At 41.5% G+C, this 27,428-nt stretch overlaps 1 protein-coding gene across 17 annotated transcripts in view; it reads right to left on the bottom strand.

The window, feature by feature from the left end:
• DOT1L (DOT1 like histone lysine methyltransferase) overlaps nt 1-27,428 on the bottom strand; it is a 70,759-nt gene that overhangs the window by 17,922 nt on the left and 25,409 nt on the right. For all 17 annotated transcript variants that reach the window (XR_005814768.1, XM_040537947.1, XM_040537937.1 and 14 more), the window contains exons 6-17: nt 26,355-26,449; nt 23,720-23,782; nt 15,759-15,814; nt 12,994-13,073; nt 11,589-11,657; nt 8,721-8,827; nt 7,879-7,920; nt 6,425-6,508; nt 5,487-5,721; nt 4,935-5,048; nt 3,525-3,616; nt 517-618 (exon numbers count right to left, since the gene is read on the bottom strand). Coding sequence is in view for 16 of the 17 variants with exons in the window: in XM_040537947.1 (XP_040393881.1) it covers nt 517-618; nt 3,525-3,616; nt 4,935-5,048; nt 5,487-5,721; nt 6,425-6,508; nt 7,879-7,920; nt 8,721-8,827; nt 11,589-11,657; nt 12,994-13,073; nt 15,759-15,814; nt 23,720-23,782; nt 26,355-26,449 (1,139 nt within the window). In the remaining variant the exon portion in view is untranslated. The remainder of the gene's footprint in view (nt 1-516; nt 619-3,524; nt 3,617-4,934; nt 5,049-5,486; nt 5,722-6,424; nt 6,509-7,878; nt 7,921-8,720; nt 8,828-11,588; nt 11,658-12,993; nt 13,074-15,758; nt 15,815-23,719; nt 23,783-26,354; nt 26,450-27,428) is intronic.

Genomic DNA, 27,428 nt, shown 5'->3' with positions numbered 1-27,428 from the left:
GAAGTGTCACAAGGTAAGACTGCAGAACTTCTGCAGCTTCCAGGAAGCCCCCCGCATTCTCCAAAGCACTTTGTCATCACTAGGGGATAGGGAAAAAGGACAGAAGTACCTTATTCGGAGCTGCTGTTCCAGCAATTTAACTCTAAGACTGACATTTAGTTTCTTGCCAGCCAGAACAACTCTATTTTTGTAGAGCTACCATGTTTCCTTCTATGCTTCCAAACTTGTATTTGTAATACAGAGTTTGTTCAACTAGCTGTGGGTGTATCCTTTACTAAAATACCACAGTGCTGTGATCTGTCACCCCCTTCCCTTGGATACAGTATCACACAATTTTAACAACGAAAATCAAACCTAATCAAATATTGGAAGATTCCATGTGATTTAACATGATCTAGTGCAAAAAGGAGACTACTTTGAGACTACTCTAGACGTTAGACGTGCTCATTTTTAATCAAAAGCATTTGCTTGCAGATGATGAACAAGCACACACTTCCACCAGACCAGGGTTGCTACCTCATCAAGTTTCTGTTGAAAAAGACGTTTGATTTCCTCTTTCTGTGCCTGGCAGTGGGTGAATAACTGCTGTGCTGTTCCCAGTAGCTGTGCATTCTTCTCCTGGAAGAGGGAAGAGAATATATAGCATCAACTACAGCACAATCCCTCTTGGTAAGATGTTTACATCTAGTTTGTACAGCAAGTTGTGTGTGACTGTGCTCAGAGTAGAAACCTATGAAAAAATCCAGCTCTGTCCCAGACTTCTATGAGACTGTATTTATTAGTATTCAACACTTTGGTGAAGCTCAGTAGGTTGAAAAGAGCTTTGGGGTAGTTTCTTCTGCTATATGGTAAGATATAATCTGGACAGTCTTAAATTCATTCTTATCCTCCTAGTACATTGTAAAGAAGTAGTAATAATTACATCCTACAGAGCAGAAATGGAACTGGAAAAGATCATCTGTATGATATCTGTTACTAAAACGGGAACAGAATCTGAATCTCCAGAGCCCCAGTTGAGAATTTTCCTACACAATACTCATGTCTCATGGAAGACACTCAGTAAATGAAAATACACTGTGGGGGACGTGGGAGGAAAGTCATAAATAAGCCAAACCACTTGTACTTCTAATGCCAAAATTACTTCGGCAGGCCACCCAACCCTTCCACTGGCAGAACATTTCCTGCCCATTACATTCCTTAACTAGATACTTGCTTACTCATTTCATGGTCACGCACCATGCGTGCAGCAAAGTGCAAGAACTGGACTGGCTGAGGAGTCTCAGTTTTTCAGTTCCAAACTGGAAGATGAGTGAAGGGAGAATAAAGAGTTCTGGAGATTACACTTTTCTCCAACTTTTGCTGCTGAAATCAAACAGGAATCATGCAGAAACTGAGCTGTCACCCCAGAGAAAGCTGAGGACAAGGGCAAAATAAATGCGTTGATCTTCCAAACAGTCCATTAATGAAGTGAAGCTGCAGTGCTGGCAGGTCCAGTACATGTGAAAAACACAGTGGCCCTGGTGCACAGCTCATATTGCCATTCACGCCAATGACTTGGGAAAACAGTTGAGTCACTGCAAAGCTAAACTGCCTGCCACAGGTGATGCTGAAAAAGTGGTTTATGCTTTCAACATCAGCCATTTCATTCATCCTTTACAAGCAGTGGAGGAGCTGACAGCTCCACCTAAGGGTACTCTAAGTGAACTAGCAGCTCACAGCATCTTATTTTAAAACTGCATTATCAAAACATTTTTATTGTACTTAAAACAAACACCTCAATTAGAGGGAGTTATTAAACAGCATATACAACAGCACCTCATCCAGAAAAGTTCTGCTTCTGCTTTTGTGCAGTTTAACTAGCCTTGCTCAGTGTAACACTCCATTAAAGAAAAATCTTTTCACACTGAATTTCTCATTTCAATGTCAAGGTATGAAACAGCTGTCAGACACCAATATGAGCTGATTGCTTCTCCACACTCGAGTTATGCTTCCAGCATACAGCACAATATTTGTGCACCATCATTCCTCATTCTATTTTCTGTGCAAGAAGCTAAGTCAAATTTATGCTGACTTTTCTGACAACAAGCACAGAAGAAGTAAAAAATATGTTACTTCAGGGAAAAAAAAAGGAAATTCAAAGTGCTGTTTGACTATGAAAATAAATGGGAACAACCATAAGAAAAAAAGACTGCATGAACAGCACACCAGCATCAGCCCATTCTCAGTAATGAATGAGGTAGCACAAGTTAACCTTTCTCATCTGGAAAAAGAGTTCCCATTATGGAAAATCCCACAAAACAAATCAGCTTTATGCTAGCACTTTCAGAAAGCCTTCACAGGCAAGGAAATCTTCCATAGGAGCTACCAAAAGCAGGAATTGGCCAGATGTTAAAGGTTATAGTTGAGCTCTATGGGGAAATGTTCCTCCACACATGTAGCAAGCATATTCTTTTTCATCATGACTAATTTATCAAGCAATTAAAACTGAGGTAAGGCAATACAAGAAGAAAAGGTGTTTAGGCAGTAAATCTCCTCCCTCTGCTGGAGAGATGGCTCCACAGCAAAGAAAAACACCACACACTTCACAGCTGCAGCATTTTCTTTGCCTTTCCATGTACTTCAACTCACATTTTCATAAATTTACGCTTTGTCCACCCATGTAATCTTAGCATGTTAAGACTATCAACACTGATAAATGGACTGTAGCATCCTTAAGTCATTTATATGACAGATTTATTTTTTAATCCCATACTTCAATTTGTTGCAAGTTTAATGAACCATGTTGATGCTAGAGTATTCAGATTTTGTTTTAGGCTTTCCTATAGTGGGAAAAGACAAAGCTGTCAAAAACAAGAAAATTTAACTCCAGAGAATTAGTTTGCAGTTTCCCCCCCCCCCCCCCCCCTTTTTTTTTTTTAAGGTAGCCCTTATACAGAGCTGCTACAACCTTTAGCTAGATTAAGCACAATTTAATTATCTCGGAGCAGTTCTACTGGCAAATCACAGGATGCATCCACGCAGGGAAGCTCATCTAAGGGGAGGGCAGGAACATATTCAGACAGTGCATACTGCTGGAAAAGTTGACCACCACCTCTTGTTCCTGTGACCCATGAGACATTTAGAGAAGAAAAGCAGCTGCCAATCCCAAATAGGAGAAAAGGACAGGGTTCAAGACACCAGCTTCCTGCATTTATGCACACAGCTTCATGTCAAAATAGAAGAAAAAACAAAAACACTGAAGTGAGCGCTCTCAGGTTGGGGGGGGCACCATAGGGAAGAGAGATGGTACGTTTTCCCAGTCTGCAGATAGGAAATTCAAGCACGTAAAGACTGACCAAGTTAGCAATAAAATCCCCACATACAGTCATTCAGTCTAATTATTACTTTGGTATAGTCTCTATAATTGGCCTGGTGCAGTACTGGTGTTCAAGTGTACACAATTCCAATCTCCGTCTTTTTTTCCCCCACAGCTAAGGTATCTGGTGGGCTGGCAATTTTGTTTAGAAACGACAAAAGACACCTACCTTTTCCTGCTCCAGTAACTGTTGCAGACTTGCTTTATACTGAGGAGTTTTCATGTATGCCATGAACTGCATGTACTGGATCTTAAAAGAGTCTGCAAAAGAAACAAGGAGATGATATTTCAAGTGAGAGAAAGTGCAATGCTCCTATTTAAGTCTGCTTGCTCCCTTGACCTCCCACCCTTGCTCTCACTTCCTTTTTGTTTGGATTCTCAGGCAGACTAAGCTATTAAGGATCAATTTAAACCATGCTGAAAAAGTCTTCTGGTGCAAGCTGAACTCTTGCATCCATTAGATAGCTTTAATAGGAAATCCAGTGAAAGTCATGACGCTGCACTCTAAAATGAGGAAGATGACAGGTGCTAATGCTGCGCTTGCACGATGAAAGAGGAGTTGAACAGTTTTTAATGCACTGTCAGTAAAAGCAATACAAGACTAGCTGTAACAGCCGAAAGGGGCACTGAGCTCACAGCACTCGTTCTCCCAGCATCCTAAGACGGGGCTTGCCGTATTCCTCCTGCCCCCACAGAGATGACGAGCTCCATGCCCACGTTCGTTCTCTCTCCAGGGATTACTTGCTCCTCATCCTCACACTCCTTTTACTCCTATTATGCAACACCTTCTTTCTCCCCAGCCCTCCTGGGGTCCTTTCATCATGAAGCCAACCACATGACTAAGTCCAGTCTGCTGCAATCGCAGGCAACCAAAACATGCAACAGACATTACACAGACTGTTGCAGCAAGGTTTCCTCCAGACAAGTGTCATTCCCCCCACCGCTCCCCAGGAAACACCCAACTCACTCCTTTTCTCTCTCTTTTTCTACAATAAGAAGTCACTCACAACCATAACACACTACAGGAAGAGAGCAGAAGTTAAGGACATCACAGGTGCCTTAGGTCTGTACAACAGAAAGAAACATTACAGTAGAAAGGATCGAGGGGGAACGACGCCCATGGTTTTCTTTAAATCAGCTCTTGTATATAGAAAATATTTTCCAATCACACCACCTTTGTGACCCAAAAACAAACTCAGACAGAATCTCATTACTGTTTGATTTTGCTGTGAGTTTCACAGGGAAAATGGAGTGTTGTCGTCCAAGACTGTATCACTTAAGAATAAAAGAATCGTTTCATTTAAAATGAAGTTATTTCTGACTAGCAATTTCCATTTAAAGTTATTTTGGATTCCTGCTAAATCCATTTCTTTCTATTTGTGCCAAATGAGAGCTAAATAATGTCAAGAACAAACACAGACCAAGACATCAACTTCTGCAGCAAGTTGGCCCCCTGTCCTGTTCAATATGCAGCTTTCCACCGTGGCTGTCTATTAACAGCCACTCAGTTTAGCATATACTTAGAAATGTCAAAGGAAAAATCCTCATCTCAAACACTGTGATGATATTACAGCCATACCTAGCAGCTTCTGTAGTGCAGGTGGGGTAGGTGTCACCAGTAGCTGGTTAGATGAATGCCGTTGCACTTTAGGAGGTAGTTGGTAATATGGACTATGAGGTGACTTGTATGCATCTGAAGAGAGACAAAAAGATAACCTTTCATTGTTTCTGGCAAGGGCACAGAAGGCTTTACTATTCAAAGGCATGTCATTTACAATGAGAGATCCAGTAACTTTGCTAGAGAAACACACTGCAACAACTTGTGTTTGGACAGGCATCTACAGATTATCTTTAGAAGAGCAGCCACAGAGACAAGCTGTCAACCACAGCACAGCTCCAGCTCCTGGTCAAATACCTACAGACAGTTTCAATCACCTTCACCTCACAGAGGCGCACCACCCCCCTCCAGGAGCACTTTGCTTTGGTGGTAAGGAAGAAGTTACAGCACAAAACCAAACTAAACCCAGCACTAAAGGAAGAATGACCTCTGTGCATTCATTCAGAGCCTCAGATCCTTGTCTATGCTCACATGGCAGAGAAGGGCTTCTCTTAACGCCTGCTTTGAACTCACCCTGAGGAGAGGATGAAGATGTCTGTGAAACAGTTTGAGCATGCAGGAGTTCTAGTGCGGTTTGGTTCTTCTTAGTCTTGCGCTCTGTATTTGCAGTGTTCATTTTCTTGGGACGTCCTCGTTTCCTGCCTGCCATTTTCCTTCCTTTTTTACTTAGCTTTTTCTTCCGTGCTTTAGAGGGAGATGGCTTTTTAACAGAATTTGCCCCAGCTTTTTCTTCTTCAGCACCAGAATCCTAAGAGATTTTTTAAAAGCCGAAAGCCCTTTAGTCTTTTCTACCTACATACACAGCCTTCACTTTAAGCATGCACTTATAAAACTATTAAACGAAGTTATTAAAGCAAACCGATGCACTGCAGTTAAATAACTTGCCAATGAAATAGACTTGCTTGGGATTAGAGCTGTCCCCAGCACTCAAGTTGTGCTAATTCCTTTCTGGACCTACTCATTACAGAGAAAGAAGTCTAACTGTTGTCTAAGAAAAGCTGATTATACCTTCTTTATTGACTATATTCTTCAACTAAATTTAATTAAAAAGTCAGAGTACATTCAATGCTTTATATTTTTGTGCATGAACAGTTGCTGCATCTCTAATAGTGTCATGCAACTGAAGGAGAAAGGAAGTAAGTCTTTGCAAGAGACTCAGCACTCTCTGAATTCCATTCAAGGGCTTATGACTCAGGGAAAGCTCTGCAAGCCAGTGCGAGGGTGGTCAACCAACTCTTCTATTCATCTCGCAATACTTTTTTTCCAGAATTATTGGTGCAATTCCCAAGTGTCACTCAACCATATTTTTGTCCACAGCAACAGCAATACCGGTTTATATACTCGGAACAAACACAGTCTTCCAACAGAATCAGGCTTTTTCTGACAGATTATGAATTCATTTAAAGCTCAAGAGAAAACACATTTACTCTACAAAAATGCTGGACAGTCACCTTGTTTTCTTGAACCTTCGTTGGAGTAGTTGTGTTGCTCTTATTTTCTCGTTGCTGACGACGTCTAGCTGCCTCTTGTTCCTCCTGAACAAATATTTTACACAATTAAAAATTTTGTTCTTATATTTTGCACTAATACAGATCCCTGCGTTTCCTGATTTAGTCTTCTAAGAGAGCTAGGTGTAAGTACTCATATCATACAAAGCCAAATTTAAAAAAAGAAAGAAAACAACTTTGTTACCAGCTAGCTGGGGAAAAATGCTCACCCTGCTCCAGGCTACAGTCAGTGGGAAAAGGAAGGTAAGTACAAGTCATCCTTTTGCATTGCATTACCTAGTATAATGTGTTTCAAACATGTGGCCACAAAGGAAAGAACATTAAGCCCCAACCTCTTCCCTTATTCTGCCCCACCTCCCAAGTCTACCCCCCAAGATCATACACTAGTGTTTCAAGTTCCTTTTTTTAATAACACAAATTTAAAATATTACAATATCTTTACCTATACCCCCAATATTTCATGTATCACTTTTCAAGTCATAAGTGTTTTAATTGCAAAGTCATTAATCATCATTTAATTCGACTTTAACCAAGTCCGTGGAATACAGCATAAAAGCAACTTTGAAGCTTCATTTTCTACTAGCCCCTAAGGCCAGGATATTTCAAACTGCTCACTAAAAGCCTTTCTTGTACCTTCCAGGTGAGGTTAAACTTACACAAAAATTCAGACAACTCCAACACCTCTTCAATTTGAGAAATTTATCAACCAGACTGCATAAATGGCAGATTTAAACAGCCTCACCATTTAAAGCAGGGTAGTTCAAAAGTACATGGATGCCATCCTGTATTTAAGGTACCATTGGTCTGTTTTCAACACCTACTAAGCAAGTCAGTTTTAAGACTAATCTTCTCCTAAAGTTTTAAATTGCATATCCTTGCTTCTTTCCATTACAGGGAATACCAGCACCATCGGTTATCTCACATGGATAAAGCCCAGTCTCAAAAATCGTCTGGCATTTTAATTCCACATGTGATAGCACAGATTGCAGCAACTGACAACATATTTCACATCTCAAATAGCAAGTCCCAAAAGTTGAAGCTCAGAGTGCTCTTCAGCTTCATTTTCATGCAGCTGAACACTGGGACAGATTCAAATTACCCTTTCCCTCTTAAACTTCAGTTCTTTAATGAACAAATAGCTCTTTAAAAGTCTCCAAGGCAAGGGAAAAACACCATGAGGTTGGCCCATTAATTACCTATTACAAAGCTCTTAAACATTATTGTATTAGTGCTTGATGGCATATGATGCTTCGCTTCAATTAGCCCCATGCACATGTTCCTTATCTATCAAGAAAACTCAATTTGCTATCAATTCTGCACATTTAACAAGTGACTAAGGTCCTCAGATTGGCTGCCCCATTATTTTGAATTCTGTACAAAAGGTATCTGAAACTTACCCTGAGTTTTGGATTTTTGAGACTAGAAAAATAGTTTTCAAGCTGCAAATACAAAGATAGTCATTCTGTAAGTCATGATAGAAAAATACATAAGAATAAAATAATTTAAGACAAATGCAGAAATTAACTATTTTTCTTCTGATAAGCTACATCAAGAAGTCATTTATATTCATTCTTTTTAGAGACAAACACATTGTGTAGCAGGACATAATCCAAGCCTCAGCAAGGTTTTATCGTCTCCACCACAGCCTATCCTTGGTTTAAAGCTTTGTGTAATATATCTCCACTCAGCAGAAGGCTATTTTCAATGAAGCTACTTCGCTCCTGTACTCCACTAAAATATTTATCTGCACTCTAGTATATTCTTTAACAAAAGCACTATTGAACTAAAGCAGACTGAGAAAAAATACTGTATCAAAAGAAATCAGCATAGGAATAAAGTATTTTTCCACAAAAGTTTGTTTCTACAGGGTTGTTTTTGTTTTCTATAACTGAAAAGATAAAAACAAACAGCGAATGCATCAGCATTGTTACTGAGCTTTGGCTGGTTCTACATCAACTGAAAGATCAACTAAAATTGAGAATTATTACTATGGCAGTCTGTACACCACAAAGGAAAACGATGAATTAAAGACCCCCAGAGTCTTCACTTAATGTGTAAGCTATAGTACAAGACCACCACTATGCACAGCTGCTATCCTGGAACACGAGAAGGAATTATAGTTGTAAATTTATACACCTTCAGGTAATTAACAGACTGCCATAGTACTGCCTGAAGTTTCCATGCTGATTCCAGAGTGGGTGAAGCAGCCAGAGACCAACTGGTCAGTAGTTATACTCACTATGGTTCGGTCAATAGTATGCAGGTAGTAAGAAACTGGTTTCCCGGTCCATGACACAGACCCTTTCAGTGGTGATAGCTCCACAACTCTCATTATAGTGCCAATATCTAAAGGAAGAAAGCCAAGTTAGGGAGCCTGAGCTTGCTCTGTTCGCCACTTAGTTCTATTCAGCTGAAAGTAGCCATGCAACGGTAAAAGCATGCTCACAACAAAACGTTAAGCTTCACATACAGACAGCAATGGCCTAAAAGAGCGCTGCAGTGAGTTTAAAAAGCAGTTCCTTGTTCTCTTGCTGATCTAGCTTTTATTTGCTCAGGGATAGCCATTCTAGAGTAAAATGATGTGCTAGTGTAACTTTTTAACCAACACGACGTTCCCGTGTCTATTTTCATCTGTTGTAACAGGCAGGATTTAATTAGATAGGACCAGTTACAGAATGTTGTTAGATCCAGCCCATGTAAACTGTAACTGCACTAAATTTGGATTGAAGACAAATATGTTTTATATTTGCTTTCTCGCCTGTATTTGTTTTGTTCCCTAGAATTAATAGGTATGGGATGTGCCTAAGTATTTCCATAACCACTGAACACAGAAGAAGTGGCATGACTGTAGAAGAAATTATGGCACACTTCTAATTAAAGGGAAAATTACCCAGAGGAGTCAAAAAGCAAGGTTTAGGATTCAGCAACTTCAGTCACTATTTTAACCACATTCTAATACTTGCTTTGGTTTGTCCAACTCTTCCCACATTTCCATTTCTTTTTCCAGATGGTACTACTAAGACAAAATTGGTATATTGAGAAAAAAGGTTGACTCCTTTCTGAAGGGTTATCATTCCCACTATATGTTTAAATTTATTTAATTATTCATATTTTAGATCAAAACATGAGACAGACACTCAGGCACAAAAAAAAAAGACAAGCTGAATTAAAGTATTACAAAAAGCCTTCTAAGGCAGCAGCATAAAGGTAGCACAGCAGAGTCAATCACCTTCTCTGCATGTGACGGATATGCACATTTTATGCCACAAGCTCTAAGTGGATGACATTTCCCTGGAAGCATCATTTACAACAATCCACTAAGACTGGAACAAGCCCCAGGCCTAGAGCAGCCCACGCACATTCATTTGATATTGGTATTTCCCAAATACAGTACAGTCACAGAATGGGATTAGGATCTAAAACTGATTTCCATGATTTTCCCCCATTGTTTGTAACAGACAATGGTAATTTCTTTTCAGGACCTCTTATTTGAATCCTCGTAAGAGCTTCCGACTAGCAGAAGCTATTACCTACTCTTTTGCTAAGCAATCTGACACACCCAAACCTTATTTAGCTCTTTCTATATAATTTTAGTATCAATGCATCAAGCATTAAATAACAGTATATAAAACTTCAGCATTCACGAAGGTTGAAACAGAGTAAGGAGCTGGCCGAACTGACAGTCATAGTCAGGCTGTTTATTAGGGTGGGGAAAAGTACATTGGCCACTTAGCCTCCTCACTACTTTTTTAATAACTGCAGTCTGCCAAACCTAGAAAAGAGGGAGATAAGATGGTTGGAAGCCAGAAAAGAAAAGACTTGAGAAGCCAAAGAAAAAAAATGTATTTACATAGGCACGTCTCCTAAGGGAAACCACCAAAGTACCTTCTCCTATTTCATCTAATTCTAATGTGCTATAAAAGAGGCAACAGGCTTCGCTTAGGTGCTCTTTGCCTTATTAGCAAAATGGCAGATGGATCTCAGCTCTCTGGAGGTTTGAGGACCTCCAGCAGCACACCTCTGCTGTGTTTTATTTTCATGTACATGTCTACAAAAGATTGGCAAGCAAGGATCAAATGGTTAGTAAGGTTCCAAACAACCAGATTCCGCAGGAAAGATTATCGAACAGGAAGAAAATGGCAGTTTTGGGTGCCCGATGCTCAGGACATTCGCAACAACTCAAGCTCAGTAAAAATAACTCACAACGGCACTATTTCAGTCAAATGCCTTAATGACAGTCTTCAAATTACTGTTCTTGAAAAGCAGTTTACCATAAGCGTCAGGCCAAAAACAGAAAAGAGAACTTGAGAGTTGTAACTCCGTATGTTACTGGCCGTGTTTGTACAAGGAGGAGAATAAAGTATTTTTGAAATCTAGGGAATGTTGTGCTCTGGACACAGTAAATGCACGTAAAACCCGGCTTGGATCATTCTACTGCTTGCAAAGCTTTCAACAGTAAAAACTGAAAAAAGGTCAGAAGCAAAACCAACAATACAGAGTGTTAGTAATCTCAAAACCTCATTAAATTGCAGTTCACATACTTGCAAAGGATAACATTGGCAAATATCAAGTCTACTATGTTCAGAAGGAAAGAAAAAACAAACTGTTGGCAGCAAAACAGACACAGCAACTGGGCGTTTATGGGATGGGTCTGTTTGACTAGTTCACAGCGCAGAGGACAAGGCATTCCAAAGTTGAGCACTTCAGCATCTAAGCCTTTTAAATCATAACTGGTGGGATTTACCTGTCCAAATTTAGACAGCTATGATACAAGGAACTTGCATACAAGCTAGTCACTGTAGCTCCTTGTAGTTAATGAAGAAATGAATCACACCCTCAAAACACCTTATTTCTCTTCAGCTATAAAAGACAACTATGAAAGCCCAGGAAGAGGGGAAACACCAACATTAGAGACACCTAAAGCTATCAGGATGAACCTCATAAAATAGAGCGCTTCTTAAAAGACATTTCACTTTGGCACATGTGCTGTGACAATATACAGCACTTTTCTATTTACTTAACTCTTTAAAAAGCAACAAAAACCCACATGTTCAGGTAACAAATATGGCATAATTGTAGTGAACAATAATAAAAAGGGCATTCCTACCGCTCAAGTTTCGACTGTTAATTCTAAAATTTAGAGGTGCAAAAGGTTTTGAGGACACAATTCTCCCACCTAGAAAAAGAAAAAAAAAGCAAAGTCAGTTTCTACTGTTTTTTAAAAATGGCCAGTTTTTAAATATAACTTAGTATAGAGTCCTAAAGACCAGCTCTACTAAAACTATCACTAGTGTATCATTACCAAAAAAATGCTACTTAAAGCTCATACTGACAGCATCCAGAGAAGTCAATATGATAGTCCTGCTAGGTAGCCATGTCACTTAGAAGTGATAAATCTTAAAAACATTTTAAAAAAAGGAACACATTGTTTCTCAGTGGCAATCTACAGAAAATTCAGTTAGGAACAATGTTATCTTATTCCAGTTATGGTCTGTAAAACCTAGGACCGAACACTTATTTTTTTTTTTCGGTCAAATGCACCAGACTGAGCATGTTCTGAAATGGAACCAGGAAGAGGACTCGGGTGTCTAAGTTTTGCAACGAGATCTTGAACATTCCCCACCTTGCCACTTCTCCCAAGCCACTACTACTTAACAAAAATTTAAAAGCCACTAAAGTTAAATAAGACATTAGGTTTCGGGGTTTTATGGTTTGCATCAGAGCCCAAAAGTCACAATATTTACTTCCGCACAAAGCTGTCCTATGGGAAGCCACAGCTTCTTTGTTCATTCCACGCTTTTTTTTTTTTTTTTTAAAAATATTTATTTTTGTAACTTCTGCCATAACCAAATACATTTGTTACTCATCCAAGTGGTTAAGAGGAAAGAAAAAGACACTAAACTACCTCAGGCAACTTAAGGGCTGCAGTGGCGTTACTGGACATCCCCGGTCACTGGTGCCTGCAAGGCAACTTCTCAAGAAGCACACAAGACATCACCAGTGACAGTGTCCCCATTTTAATACTAATTAGTTAATACCCAGTACTAAGCGTGACAATTTTAAATAGGAGAATCCAGTAATTGAATTCTGTATGCAATCATGGAAACTGGATGCACAAAGCCAAGCCCGTGTGGCTTTGCAGTCTCCATGGTTGGGTGTCCTCTTCCCCACCACCGGTGCCAAGTGTCTGAACGCAGGAGCCCCACAGCCAGGAGCTTTGCTGGTCCCCACAACAGATGAGCAAGGACCAGTCGCTCCTCCTGCCACACAGAGCACTGCAAAAGGTCTTCACGTGCAGAGCCACCTTCAGGGAACCACATAGATTGGTGGTTCATATGAAGACAGGACATAAAAAGCCCAAAAAATCACCATCACGGTGCAGACGTTCATCCGTACGGCACAAAAGGAAACCACCAACCTGGCTCCCAATGGCCGTAACTAAGCTGTTACTGCCACCAGCTCCCACAGCAGCAGGAAACCAAGGGAAAAAGGTTTGAAGTTCGATTTGTTACCTTCCTTCATGTTCGCAAATCGCTCCTTCAGTTGGTGATCCACCTCAGGACCAAAGGCAAAATTATTCACAAAAATAACACTGCAAGACAATGGTGTAGTTAATAAACAGGAACAGGCACATGGCACCCAAGCATACATGCACAACTCTCTCTCACCGCCTGCTATAAGCCACCAGCACTTACAGCATTTACAGGCACTTGTGAAACCAAAAAACGCTGCATGGCCCTGACTATACAGCTACTTCCATCTAACAGAGTGTTTTCTCCTGGCATCATTACACAAAACAGTACCTAATCCTCAGCATCCACAGATACTGCCCAAATAGTTACATTTTAAAAAATGTAAAGGCAGCCTGCTCTGACAGTTCCTCTCAGCATACAGCTGGCTTTTGCACCACAAGCTTATTAATTACATCAGCAAGTTTCAACAGAGAAACAATGTGCAAAATATTTTCACTCCTCTCCCATGGTGAGAGCAAACATCAACGCAACTACCAACACACTCACCACACATAGAAAACAATCCTCCAGCACAACAGATACACATTTCATCTTATTACTTACTCTTACGCATTTAAAATATCACACTAAAACATCACAGCTCCTCTTCTAGCTCTAAATTCTCCCATAAAGCAAAGGGGAGGTTTACATCTCCCAGCACAAATTTCTCTGCCCTAAACCCAGCGCTTCACCCTAACCCCCAACAGAAGAGTTGCACAATTGTGTCTGGGTTAAGAAATCCAATTTGTGTGTGTGTCTTCCTGAAAACATCACTCACATGGAAACACAGACACCTGCACGTAGGTAGAATCATACAAACAGTGTTTGGGAAAAAAGCAGAACACATCACAGATTCAAAAAGAAAAAAGAGGAAAAAAAACACCTTATTTTTAAGAGCCACATAGCCTGGCTTGGGTCTAAATGTCCCTGGTACCTGTTCCCTACTAGCCTGCGGTAAGGGTCCTCAGCATCCCCCAGAAGCCACGAGCACCCTGCATGCGTACGCTGTGAAGGCCGTGCTGGCATATTGTTCCAGCATGAAGAATCGATTTATTTGCGAGAGATCTGCTTGAAACCCTCCCCTCTTAGTGCCTCCACACATGAAACATGCGCACCAAGGACAACGAGTTTAAGAGCAGCAGCCGAAGTTATTAAAAACTGCAGATAAAGAAAAGTACATACTGAAATATATATATATATATATATATATAGATAGATATAGATATATATATAGATATATATAAAAATATGTCCGATACATATATATTTCTTGCTACTCCTTCCTCCTGGGAATTTGGGAAACCCTGCCTGGCAAGTCAAGGCTCACAGGGGTTTCTTCCTTCCCACCACATGCCAAAAAACAGGTCTTGCAGAACAGCCAAGCATATTAGCATGACTAGAAAACATCCAGGAAAGGAAGGGAAAAAGAAAAAGTTTTCCAGATATATTTCTTAGTGTTCATTCTGGCACGATGTTGTGCGTGCATATGACAGAACCACAGGAGGCCCCAGTCCGCCTTGATTTCAGCCCTCTTTTCAGCACACACTGCTGAGTCCCAAGCAGTTATTTACAGGAATACTGAGCACTCACAGCAGCGCGGAGCTGGGCATCCTTCCCTCCAGAGCCCGGCCACTGGCTCACAGGAAGGGCGATCCTCAGCTCACCAAGATGGGGTGGCTCCGGCCTGAATGCGTCAGACAGTCTGCAGCCTCGTTAGAGAGCAGATGCTGAACAGTTGGCACTCTCAGAACAAACACAAACACCTAACGTTTGTGAGTAAAAAGCTACTTTTTGAATTTCTGTATCAGACAGCAAGGTGGCTGAGGATCAGTGTGCATACATTTAGCTGCATACCAGGCAAAATAAACATCTACCAGCAGTTCCCTACACTTAGCTAAAAATAAAGGAAAAAAGATTTTTTTTCCAGGGAAAGTTGCACAGAGACCAGAGGAGCATGCATTTGGAGTAGCAAACAACAAAGGAAAACCACGCTGTGCTGCAAGGCTGGGACAAAGTCTGTCCACAAATTAAAAGGCAGCTCCAGAAGTTTAATGGAGGTACATAATAACGCAAAAGTCAGTCTGGCAGACGCCTTCTTGATGGAGCACTCTTAAAGCAGTGTCTTGGAAGCAATCCATAGATTGCCACAACCCTGAAGACTTCCAGAGAGCTGACAACTGCCTTCCATACCCCCACATAACAGGATGGCCTGGAAGGTCACGTTAAAACAAGACTTCTTTTTATCCATAAGGCTGAAAAGAATATAAAGCCTTTAAAAATTCCCTTTTCTTTACCAGCAAAAATGAGTTTAACTCTCCACGCATACCTTCACAGAAATAAATATTCAAGACAATCAGCTTCAATGAATTCCCAATTTAAGCTGGAACAGACACACTTGGATTTTGTTGTTTTTTAATGGAAAGTGAACCTAGCTGTGTGTACCAACAGCCAAAATAACTAGTGTTTTGCCAGAATTCTTAACACAAACTTGAAGAGCATGCAAAACAAGCAGGGGTCTATTCTTCTTTGTACAACCAGAATTTATCTTGGATACACCCATGTATGTAATATCATGGGACATGCATTTAAACCCATTCTTCAAGTCAGAAAACAGGATCCAAAGAGGCCAGTATAGGAGTTGGCAGATAGGCTTTTGGTATTTCCTATGGAAATTCTATATAAAAAGCTGGCCAGCCTCCCAATTTCCATTATCCAGACTCCCAAATATTCAGTTCATAAAGCAGCATTCAATTGCTGTACTGTACCTTGTGTTTGCAATTCTCTCTCTCCATTCTTCTGAGAGGAAGTCACCTCTTTCCAGCTTAAAAAAGACAGAAACACAAAAACCACACACACGAGAGTTAACATTGTTCCTTTCTGCTACACGTCCCTTTTTGGCCAAGCACGCACACTGCGTTAGCCCAGCGGCACTGCTGCAAGGCCTCACGAAGCCCGGCGGAGGCACCAGGGAACGAAGTCCCTGCAGCCCCCTCTCCGCTCCCACCCTCCACTGGGGAAGGGTCCCCAGGCACCAGCGATGCCTCACAAGCGCTGTGCTCCATGTGGAGAAGGCAGCTAAGCCCCGTGCTAGCAATGGCCAGCCAACGCTGTCTCCGATCCCCACGGATTGGGAGCAAGGGGGACCCGAAGCCAAGGCCGGGAACACTGACGCCAGCATCAGGCTCTTGCTGCAACTGGCACGTGAGCACCTGGCTCGTCGGGTGCTCAGCATACACCTCAAATGCTTCCGACACATTCAAGTTGGAAATCAGATAATGTAAAGGCTGTATTTGAAAAGAACTATCGTTATCACTTCAGTGACGTACATGGTACCTCACTGATGGAACCACACCAAGTCCCAGGTTAATACCCGCAGCTACGCGGGTTTTCTGCATGTTAACGTTTTTGCGGCTGTACTTTTGAAACAAGAGAGGAATCTGATGGGCCATGCTGCTCTGCTGTGCCAAGAGTAAGGCAGAATGAAGGTTGGGGGAGGAAGATAAGAGGGAGAGAGAAAAAGTAATATGCAGCTACATAATTAATGACTGTGACATACTTTGGAGGGGCAAGTAAGACGATGGCTTGTATCACCACCTCACGAACATCAAAGCAACAACAGTGACTGCTTAGCATCATTTCTCTGCACATACTCCTTTGTATGGAAAGAAGTGAGCATTTCGCTTATCGCTAAACTGGAATAAGATCTGGCATCTCACACAAAAGTGCCTGCACTGCAATGCAGGCTCACTCGAGCTGCTTCCAAGCCTTGCCAGCTAAGCCAGGGGACCCAGGTCAGTGAAGCACCACAGCCTGCTGTCTTCTGCTGCTGCTTTCCCTCCCAGCAAAGCAATCTGACTCAGAGCCACAGAAACAATGACAAACAGAGGCAAACCTGTCACACCCACTGTGAAGGAGAAAGCCACCACTGCCAACAGGAGTGGGTCTGCTTCTCAAGAGGGAAGGAGGGGGGAAAAAAGCCCCAGTGCCCTGCTGCTACGCACTGCGCCAGAGGGCCAAGAGAAGTGCACATCAAGGGTTCTGGGAAAAAGATCAAGAACTCTGCAAAGAGCCTGAGGTCTTACAAACTGTACAAGCTGAAAACAACGGGCTAGAATAACCCTTTAGTCAGTCAGAATTATCTGTTCCACCCAACGGCTAGGCTGAAATAAGATTTTAAAAACAGAACGACTACCTGGCTACCTGCATCATCACACCTGCTTGAGGGGGAAATGCACTTTCTACTATCCCAGCTATAGTGAAAGCAAAGCACATGTTGGAGACTGAACTCAGAGATCCAACCTGCTACGAGCAGTAAAAGTAAAGTGCTACCAGACATTTTCAAAATCTCAGGCAGAAACTCACTGCAATCTCAGAACAGTTCTAAAGAGTATTATTTTTCTCACCTAATATACTGAAACATTACTTCTGGAGCTCTGTATGCCCTACTTGTAAATTAACACCATCTCTAGATTGTTTTTAATGGATAATTTCGTCTTAGAATCTTATCTGTTCTTGTAGTAAACAGTTTCCTTGTTGTGCAACCAAGACAGTAGCAAACCCACATGCGAGGTAACTATACTTTTTAACAATAATTTTTTACAAGCCAGCTTCTACATTGCTGTCTTCCATGAAACAGTCAGTTTCTAACGTCTACAAAAGATTTTCACACTCTAAGAGGAGAAAGAAAAACACTTTAGAAATAACAAGGTGCGATTATAAAGCCATGGTCTAGCAAAGGAACAAAGAACCAGAGTAACACGAAACTATTTTGAAATACTAAGCTTCATATAAAGGTCTTGAAATCTAACCTAGGTGGCTGCAATACTTTATTTGGATCCAATTACACTATACATTTCTCTTACCTATGTGGTTTGGAAGGGAACAGTTGTAACCAAAACCTCCACACTTTAACTTGATAGAACACATATGGAAGCTGCTTTGCCCCTTCACTTTTGCAAAATACAGCCATGTTAAAATTCAAACGAACCACAGCCCTGTTTAAACCCATCTATTTTTGTATTGTAATGCTACCCTAGCTCATACTTAGCCAACAGTTGAGGGAAAAACCTCACCAGGAAAAAAAACTTGAGTACAGAAATAACCAGATGGTCAATTGTGGTTGGGAGAAAATTGGTTATTTTTCCCCTCTGGAAGCAAGACAGTGATTCCTGGGTCAGTGGTCTACTGCATTCGAAACAGAGTACAAGAGCTATCTGACTCAGTACTCCTGACAACCAGTTTCTTTACTTCCTGTACTTGGGAGGCAATGATCAACAAATGATGGCCTAAAATGAAGAAACCAAGCCCCTTAGTATAAACTGATATAGGGAATCCAACAAAAATTCCCCCCAAAATCCCTTTCAACTCTGTGGCTTACAATAATTTTAAGAGTGAAACAAGAACTGGCAAGGAAATTCCAGCTAACTCACTCCTGACCAAGCGCAGCACTCGCTACGCTGGTAGAAGAATGGCCAGGTCCGTTACAGTCTTGTAGAGGCAGGATGGCACATCCATGCGACACAGCAGCGAGAGCAACAGGGATGCGCTCAATCTCTTCCCACCAATGTCCCCACCCCCATCATGTTCCTCCTCTCTCTGAGAAACTTAATCTCCTTACTGAATAATGAATGGAAGGGACCATCTGTAATGCAGATATTTTCATCTGATTAGACAATGCAGGAGACGGGCTTTATCTAAAAGAATAATTAGCTCACTGAAATCCGCTTCAGAGAGCTGCCAGCCTGCATTCTTTCTAAATTTAGAAGCCAAAACAGGTTTATATTCAGGTTTTTCAAATGGGTAAGTTTGCTCTACAGAGGCTGCAGAAGTACGTTCAACGGTGTCTGATTCCCGTAACTCAAAGACGAGCGGCAGGGCAGCACGCCGGGAAGCACGCTCCAGCGGGCTCGTGTTCCCCATGTAGCAGAGCAGCAGTTTATGGAGGTCAAGCCCTTCTTCCACGGAGGAGGGCTTCGTTCTCACCCAGCACCAGGCCGGGAGTCTCTCCGGTAACACTCCGACTGGCTACACAAAGCCATAAATTCACACACAGAACGCCTCATTCCAGCAGCCTCCATGCAAACACTTGGCTCACAAAAAGCAGTCATTTCTGCCTGGAAAAGTACACATGGTTATTTTTAGGTTCCTGTTCTTTTCAAAAATAACTGGAGGCATGAATCCAAACCTCCAAAATGTGGCATCATTTCAAAGCCACAGGGGACGTTTGGAGGGCTTTTCAAATACCAAAACATCAAGTTTCCCGCTGAAATAGGGCATTCAAAAGCATCTGGGACAACCAGTTATCCTGCCTTCTCCTTAGCTGCAACACACTGCTAAGCAGTGGAATTTTTTTTTTTTAAGTCCAGGTGATGTGACTTATCCCCAGAAACCAGCAGCTGGTATCAGGCAACAAGAGACTATGCTACTCCTGCATAAATCACTCTGCTTTTGCTCAGAACAGAGACTTCCAAGCAGGACGGGGCACCCTGAACTCAACCAGAGAGAATTTTGCAAGTTTGCAGATGCCAAGCTTCTACTCACTTATGCACAGCAAACATTACCTCTCATCCACAGGGCTGAACCACAGAGAATCTTCAGCATTAGGGGCTGCTGGGGTTTCCTCTCAGAGGGTCTTGGAGGTACCAATCTAACCAAATCCCAGCCTTTAGCAATGCTGACCCAGGTTTTCCGACGCTTATTTTGAAGACTCGTAGATGATCTCCTCCTCCTAACACAAGCTCTTGTGAAACAAGGGAAGGCATTCTGTTGTAACAACCCACAGTAAACAAAACCAAAGCAAGTCCTTGTCTTCAGCAGAAGGACGAGTCCACTGTGTGACTGCAGCTACCACCAGCTTCGCTTGCCCTGAGCTGCTCTGATAACCAGCAGAGCAGTACAGTGGGCACTGAGGGACACAGACTGAAAACTTACTTCAAGGGTACCCTGGGAAGAACAATCTCTGCTACGCAACAATCAGCATTGTGCCCCAGATACCTGGAGATGGCTCTGATTTTGGATCCACATGAGGATATTTACAGTTAGAAACCATGAAAACCCATCTGTCTCTTAATTGCACTACTGCTTTTTAATTTGATGACTGCACATGTGCAAAAATTCCCCAAGACAGACTCTCTAATTATCTAGGCCTAATGACCTTAGAAAAATCTCCGGTTTCCTTCACACAACGGTTTTCTTGAAAAGAATGGGGTGAAGCTAATCTTGGAAACTTCTCAGTACCATGGGAAGAGAAACGAGAAGATAAGGGGAGCTGAAACACAGTGAGATGTGTTGGAAGTGGGACACTAGTATAATGCACGAAAGTACAACAAATTCCCTCCGAATATGACAGAAGAGACTAGCAAAGAATATTATTCCTAACTGATCAGGAATCAGACATCAGAAAAGCAGAGGAGCAACTGAAACTAAACAATAGCACAAGGATGCAAATATTTATAGCAAGTTGAAACATTTACACTGAATGAAAAAAGAAAGAATCGTAGCAGAAAGTTACTCTAATGATTTTTTTTTTCCCCAGTTAGAATCATGAGACCGAACAGCCTGTCATTTAAAATGAAATTCAGTCCATTTACTGACAGGATTATGAGCTATGATTACCTACACTAGCTGGAGATCAGGAGACTTCCCAAGTCAATGTATGATGAGCAATCTTTCCCCCACACCTCCTGCCCAGGATAGATATTCACACTCTAAAGCTGCAGTGATAACCTATTAATAGCAGCTGTAGCTCAGCAGGAGCCAACGTGCCTCAGGACGCTTTGGCAGTAGCCAAGTTTAACATGCAATTATCATCTGAAAGTGATGATGCAAAACGTATTTATTTATTTATTTAACTCAACAGATCTGCATATATATGACTCTGCATATTGCACATCGGAAGACTCAGAAGAGACTTTTTTCTACCATCTGTTTACCATTGTGGACAAAATGCAATGGAGATATAGACAGACAATCAGGGTTTATTTTAAATATCATCACTGGATCTTGCACATCAGAATTCAGGTGTCCAAGCTCAAATTCCAAACAAGCATGTTCCAGGAGGGAGGACAAGGAAGCGAATGCAATGGTTGTAGATCTGATAAGGGCAACAAACCATAGCCTCACCAAAACAATGTTAGTTAGAAGACAACACTTAAGACAATCAACAGATCACTTTTCAGAGAGGAATCAAAAATCTATTTGCATTAGAAACCTAAAATAATCTAGACTTTTGGCTGTTAAAAAAAAAAGCTACAGGCCCAAGTCCAGGATTTATTGCTGCCTTATGTACCACAATTTTTACTTTCACAGCAAGACAGCTGTTACATGCATGAAGTCAAAAATCACCATCCACATTATTCAGACAAAGCAGCAGGTGGGATCTGAGACTTCTTCCCATTGAACTTCTGCCAAGCTTCCCTCCTCCAAGCTTTATTCTTCTCTCTCTCTCTCTCTCTATATATATATATCTATATATCTATATATATCTATATTTATGACTACCTAAAACACTAGAGTTAGAATCCACAAGTTAAATGTTGCTGATCACAGACTATTTCAATCTGTGTTTATTCTGTCTCCTACATTTGGAATTTTGGGACACCACTAAACATTTAGCAGATGAAGTTGCTTTCTGGAAAAATCAAGATACCTGGCTTCTAATTCCATACCTCCTATTGTCTTCTATCTGCATTATGACACAAGTTTGTTCTTTGTTTAATAATAGTCTCCTATAGAAGATGCTGCCTAAGAACTGATTAAAAAAAAAACCATACTGTTTGGCAAGAAAACACAAATGTAAACCTGAGATGTTTGACAAAATCTGTCTTTAAGCATCACTACGACAAAGTGATAGGAAACCAAATTTCATTAAGTCAGAAAGTGCTGCAAGTACTCAACACTTTCTTGAGTATGCAGTCTGCTTTTCTGGAAAGAGAAATTTTATTCTAAACACTTTTCAGAAAAGAGTTATAAGAGCCAAAGAACCTAGCAAAAAATAAATAGCTTTGTTTCCATATAGTACCAGATTCTGTCACTTGGAATGCACAATATGGAAATGCTTGCTGCCTAAGGCAATCAATATGCTTTCAATATTTTAGTCCAAGTTCCTCTCCTATTCTTTAAATTACACAGCTCATAAGCAGAGTATCTTCAGTAACAGTTCCTTTCATGTAATGCCAGCTGGGTGACACAATGGAAAAATGCCATATGGCCACTTCATGAAAAGTAAAGCATTCACTGTGTTTCCACAGCAGGAAAGAGTTAGCAGCCTGATATCAATCCTGCTACAAACTAGTTCCACAGCAAGCCCAGCATCCTTCTGAAGAAGCTCATGCTACACAGTGAAGGCATTTCTGGAAGAAAGCTCGCTGAGGCAGATGGCACTGTCACCTTCACCAGCCTCCTTCCCAAGGGGAGAGTTGCAGCATCCTTCATCACACGACAAGCCCTTTAAAAAGGGCTCAGGATCCCAGCAGAGCCACAGAAGACTGTGAAATAAAGGCTTGCTCATCAATGACCTGCCACTGGATCACACACTGCTGGAGCTCTAAAAGTCGTGTGGTTCAAACCGTTCCATTACCGGAATGCACAGCAATAATGGCTCTGCACAAAGGAAAATGGAGAAGTTGTTTCCCAAACGCACGCATGCACCTCAGCTGCAGTACACATTGCTAGCAGCAACTTCTGAACAGGAAGGAGTGCCCCAACGTCTCTGGGCGATGGGGGAACAGCCCTGATCCATCCAGCCTCTTTCCTGAACATAGGGAAGCAGCAGGAGAAGCATATACACAAGTATTTTCAGAATTCCCAGTGGGCTACTATTGCAGTATGACATGTCCTCACAGGCAAGTGATCGGCTAGAGAGCACTTTTTTAATGACAGGAAGAGAGAGAAAAGGAAAAAGGGAAGGAATGGCACAAAACAGTGTACGGTTCTACACAAGCTTAAAAGCGTAACTCCAGAGTGAAAAACACATCCACAATGATTAAGTATTATTCAGAGGAAGTGGAAAGCTGTTCCAGCATTTGTCCCCAGCCCAAGATAGACAGATGTGATGACCAGTTTACTCCTGCTCTATTTCCACCCTCAGAGCACCTCATCCCAATCCTTTCCAAGTCAGAACTGATCACTTGCCATCCTTCCTAAGACCACAAACTCACCCCCCTATCTCCAGCTACAAACCATTTGCCCTGTTAGTTGGGCATGGAGTTTTCTACTGATATCCAGAATTTCAACCTCCTGCCACCCTCTCCATCTCCTGTCCCAGCTGACCACACCTTCACCTGCTTGTGAACCAAAGCTTCAGCTTTTGTTCCTTGCAGAAGATTTCAGAAACCCAAGCGGGGGATGCCATTTCCAGTCTACCCAGAAGAAGACCCACACCATTAGGGAGAAAAAAAAGGAGGAAAAAAAAGTAAAAGGTTTTAATACAAAGAAGACACATGGCAGCCTCACATCATGAACAACAAAGTTCTGAAAGAATAAATCTTCCAAGAACTTATGAAAAACCCTGAAAGTACTCCCAGTAACACCATACCAAATGACAAGTGAGAGACAAAGAGAGGGCCCTGGGAGGATGTCTCAGAGAACACTGTCCTCAGGACCAAGACAAAAGCCAGGGAGCAGACATGACTCATACTGCTGCTTGGCTGGTGAAGGGCTGCAGAGGACTTTGTAAATTCTGTACATCAGCATGAAGCACAAAGTTTTTCAGTTGAATTTCACTCACTGTGTATTCTGCATGTTTTTTCCCATACCATTTCATCCACTTTCTGAACTCTCTGTCCATCGTCTAGAAGAGGGAGGAAAAACAAAGTCACCAATAGGACATCTCATTATCTGTTTCATTGCAGCGAACAGAGATGCAGCTCTGACAGTGCTCATTAACCCCTTCCCCACTTTTTTTTTCCATTAATACTCAAAGGATAGACAGACAGACATTTATTGCAGTTTCTTTTCCTTAAGAAAAAGATTTGCAACAGTGTCAAGTCCAAGCTGTCATTTTCTTCTTTCCCCCACCCTTTTCAGCAGCATTAGACATTTTAAGCAAGGCGATCTGAGTTGACACTGCTCGCCACCAAAAATGGCACAACCTTAAGTAGCTACTGCATTGTGGCACGTAATCCCACACAGAGGAGGCAGTGAATGCACATCCGTCTAAGCACAGATAGCAAGGGAGCAAACAGGAAAAAGAGAGGTCTGCTGGGGTGAATGAGGAAGCAGAAAGAGGCACGCAAGGCAACTGCACCAGCAAACAGAAGGAGCGCTGCACTTGCCAGAACAACAAGGAGTGCTTCCAGCTACATGTAAACAGACTAGAGTTGCAGAGGATGGATGGCTGCACTGCCCAGCCAGATAGCTGGCGCTGGTTTTCCATTGGCAGCATCAAAATGGCTTGGTGCCTTACAAATAAACATCTCCACGTGTACGAGATCTTGTCCCCACCGTGTAAGCTGACAAAAAGCAGCACAGGTGACTTCTTTATAGCAGCAGTGAGGGTCCAGCTAAACCTAGACAACACATTTGAAAATGACACTCCAGTGTCTTGCAAGACTCAGAAAACCTCCTGTATTCTTAGGAATTTGACTCCGCAAATGAAGGGCCCAAATTTGGAGGTAGCATTGAAAGGAGATAAGAAGAGGAGTGAGCAGTTCTCAGCGATGTGGAGACCTCCATCAGCAGGTCAGTGTCCAGTGTGTGTAACAGACATGTTTTAAAAACCTTTGCTTCAAGAGCACCCCAAAGCTTAATAGGGCAACTCACAAAAATTTTTCATATGCTGTATGAACTTATTATGAACTTTCTTTTCAATGAAAACTCCACTAAAGCAAACCCATAAGACACTTCCTCTTTAGCTGAAGCTTTTCAAAGCCATCCGCATTCATTATCACAGCAGCCAGAGATGTGTTGCCACAGCCAATCTTAACTAGAAACTTAATTCAATCTCTTTCACAAATGTTTGTCAGAGCTGGGAAGACTGGTCCACTAGACACAGCACAAGGCAGATTAGCTGCACGCAGGCAGCAGTTCTCTAGTTGTTAAATCTGACAGGTCATCACCTGTAACCAGAAGATTAATGCTGTACATTTTGTTCATCCAGCAAAATATGAAATACTGGTGCACTTCTGAAAGAGAAGGTAAGCCACTAGTTAATACTGATATTTAATTTGTGGGGTTTGTTTGTTTGTTTGCTAACCACTGTCACTAAGGCCTTATGTTTGCACAGCGATATGAAGGGCTATAAGTGCAAGTGAGAATTTGACTTTCCCTCTGTAACACTCACCTTTAAACTAAGCTTACTATTAAACACAGACAGGACTTCAGGCCTTGCAAGTTACTTTCTAGAAGTAACCAGAGGCTCGTGCAGAGGAACTGCAGGGTGCTCCAGTTGGAAATTTCCACTGGGTCACAGCAGGGGAAGCAAAATGGATTTTTAGATCATTGTTTGATCCATTTCACCACTGTGTTTATATGTTTTTGTGCTCGCCAGTGAAAACAAGGATCAAGGATTTTTTTTTCCTTCATAAGGTATAATTTTCTAGCTTGTACAGACTCAGTTAACTTATTTTAACTACATGGAAGGCTAAGTTGCTGTTGAGTCTACCGAAGAAAATAAACTTCTTATGGTAAGGCATGACTAAACTCTTATTTGCTTGTAGCTCATTTGCCTTCCAGGTCTGCCTTGGAATTGATTACCTTTGTGTGTCCCCATTGGCACAGAATTAAAGAAGTGTAAAGAAAACTGCTTGCCTGACTAAATATTATGGTCTTCTTGTAAGACTTCATCTGGGTGCCTACGAAGCGGTTATTAACCACACACCCAACACAAGCCTCATCAGTTAGCCTACAACAGTTCAATAACCAAGTTGAACTTCAGCTGTGGGATACCAGAAAGGGACAGCACTGCCATAAGCAGAAAAATAGCTTTAAAAAACTTTAAGGACCATTTGTTCACTCAATTCATTCCCAGATTTGCTTAATGATATGGTTTCTGAAAGCCCTGTGTTAGAGCCATTTCTGAGAGAGGACTGCAGGTGTTTCGGTGAAGCCTACACCGCATTTCCTTGTGAATTGGTCTTGTGCCATTACTGTTAAACAGCTTCATCTCCTGGTCCTGAAATCACTTCAGGAACATGCTAATACTCCTCCTGTGCACTCAGCAAGCAGTGCTAGGAAATGACTATGCCCACTCCTCTTTCCCCAAGCACGCTGTGCTCCAGGTCTTCATGACCTGAGAAGCAAAAGCATCTAGGACTGATGGTCTGCTTTTCTTCCTGTGAGCTCCCAGCACTTAGCAGTAATTCTGAACTAGTGAGGTAGCCTTCACATAGGCACATACATGCAACTCACTTCAAACAACTCACCTCAGCATATTTGGCTGGAATATCAGCTTTCTCCACACCATAGTGATGTTTGCAGTTTGTGGCTGCAGCCACTTGAAGCACCACCTGACCCACGCCTGCGGGAGAGAAAAAACAAACCTGAGAACAGGTTTCAGTAGAAAACCACTGCAAAGGGAGACGATAAGAGCTTTTAGAGCAAAGGCCAAGTCGAAAAATGCAGGTATTCTATGGGACAAGGCTTCAGGGTACAGCCTCAGCTCCCAGTATCTATTCCTCAAATTTAAAGCAGACTCAAACCAATATGCATTACTGAAACTAAGTCCCATTTTCCTACAAGACATGTTACATACTGAGAACCCACTTTTTAGTAAAAGGAATTTACATCCTGGCTAGGAAGCGTGTGCTGCAATTTAACTTTTCTTATAGAAAAAAAAAGAAAAAAATGGCATTACAGTTTTGACATTTACATTCTTCAGTACCTTTAGCACTTTTATAATAGCATAAGACTACAACATGTACAGTAATGCTGATAAACATTGATGGCTACTTCTATTAAATACAGAGGCTCTTTTCTAGAAATTCACACAGGCTTATGAATAGCTGGATTTACAAATTTTTGTCCACAAGTTTTATAATCAAATCTACAGATTTCTTAATTGTATTTCACTATTCAATTAATTGAACAGTTAGACAAACCCTACCTCATCCCAAAACAAATACTTGTTGGTCACATACCAAAGCTATTAATTTAAAGACTAACTAAAATGTTTGTCTAGCAATAATGTTATTAGCTTTCACCACGAAACGCAACACAAATTCTGAGAACATGTAGAGCTTATTTTTTATATGGGCTAATTTAGAATACTACTTTATAAAACATGATAGGGTTCAACACTCAAAACAATTTCAGAAGCAACCACTACACTGGCAAGACTCCATAATACTTAAAAATGCATGAACTTCCTACCCAAACTCTACTTGCACTGCCAGCAGTAATTAGCTGCCATTTCTACACCTTAGTTGAATGCATTCCCCCTCCTCCACCCCAGCTTAGGTTAAAAAGGGAAAAGGGAAAAAAATCAGTTAGATTTCTGC

Source organism: Cygnus olor, chromosome 26 (assembly GCF_009769625.2).
Source record: "Cygnus olor isolate bCygOlo1 chromosome 26, bCygOlo1.pri.v2, whole genome shotgun sequence".
Taxonomy (NCBI): domain Eukaryota; kingdom Metazoa; phylum Chordata; class Aves; order Anseriformes; family Anatidae; genus Cygnus; species Cygnus olor.
Note: the sequence above shows the minus strand (reverse complement) of the source record. Positions and strands in the feature narration are given on the sequence as shown.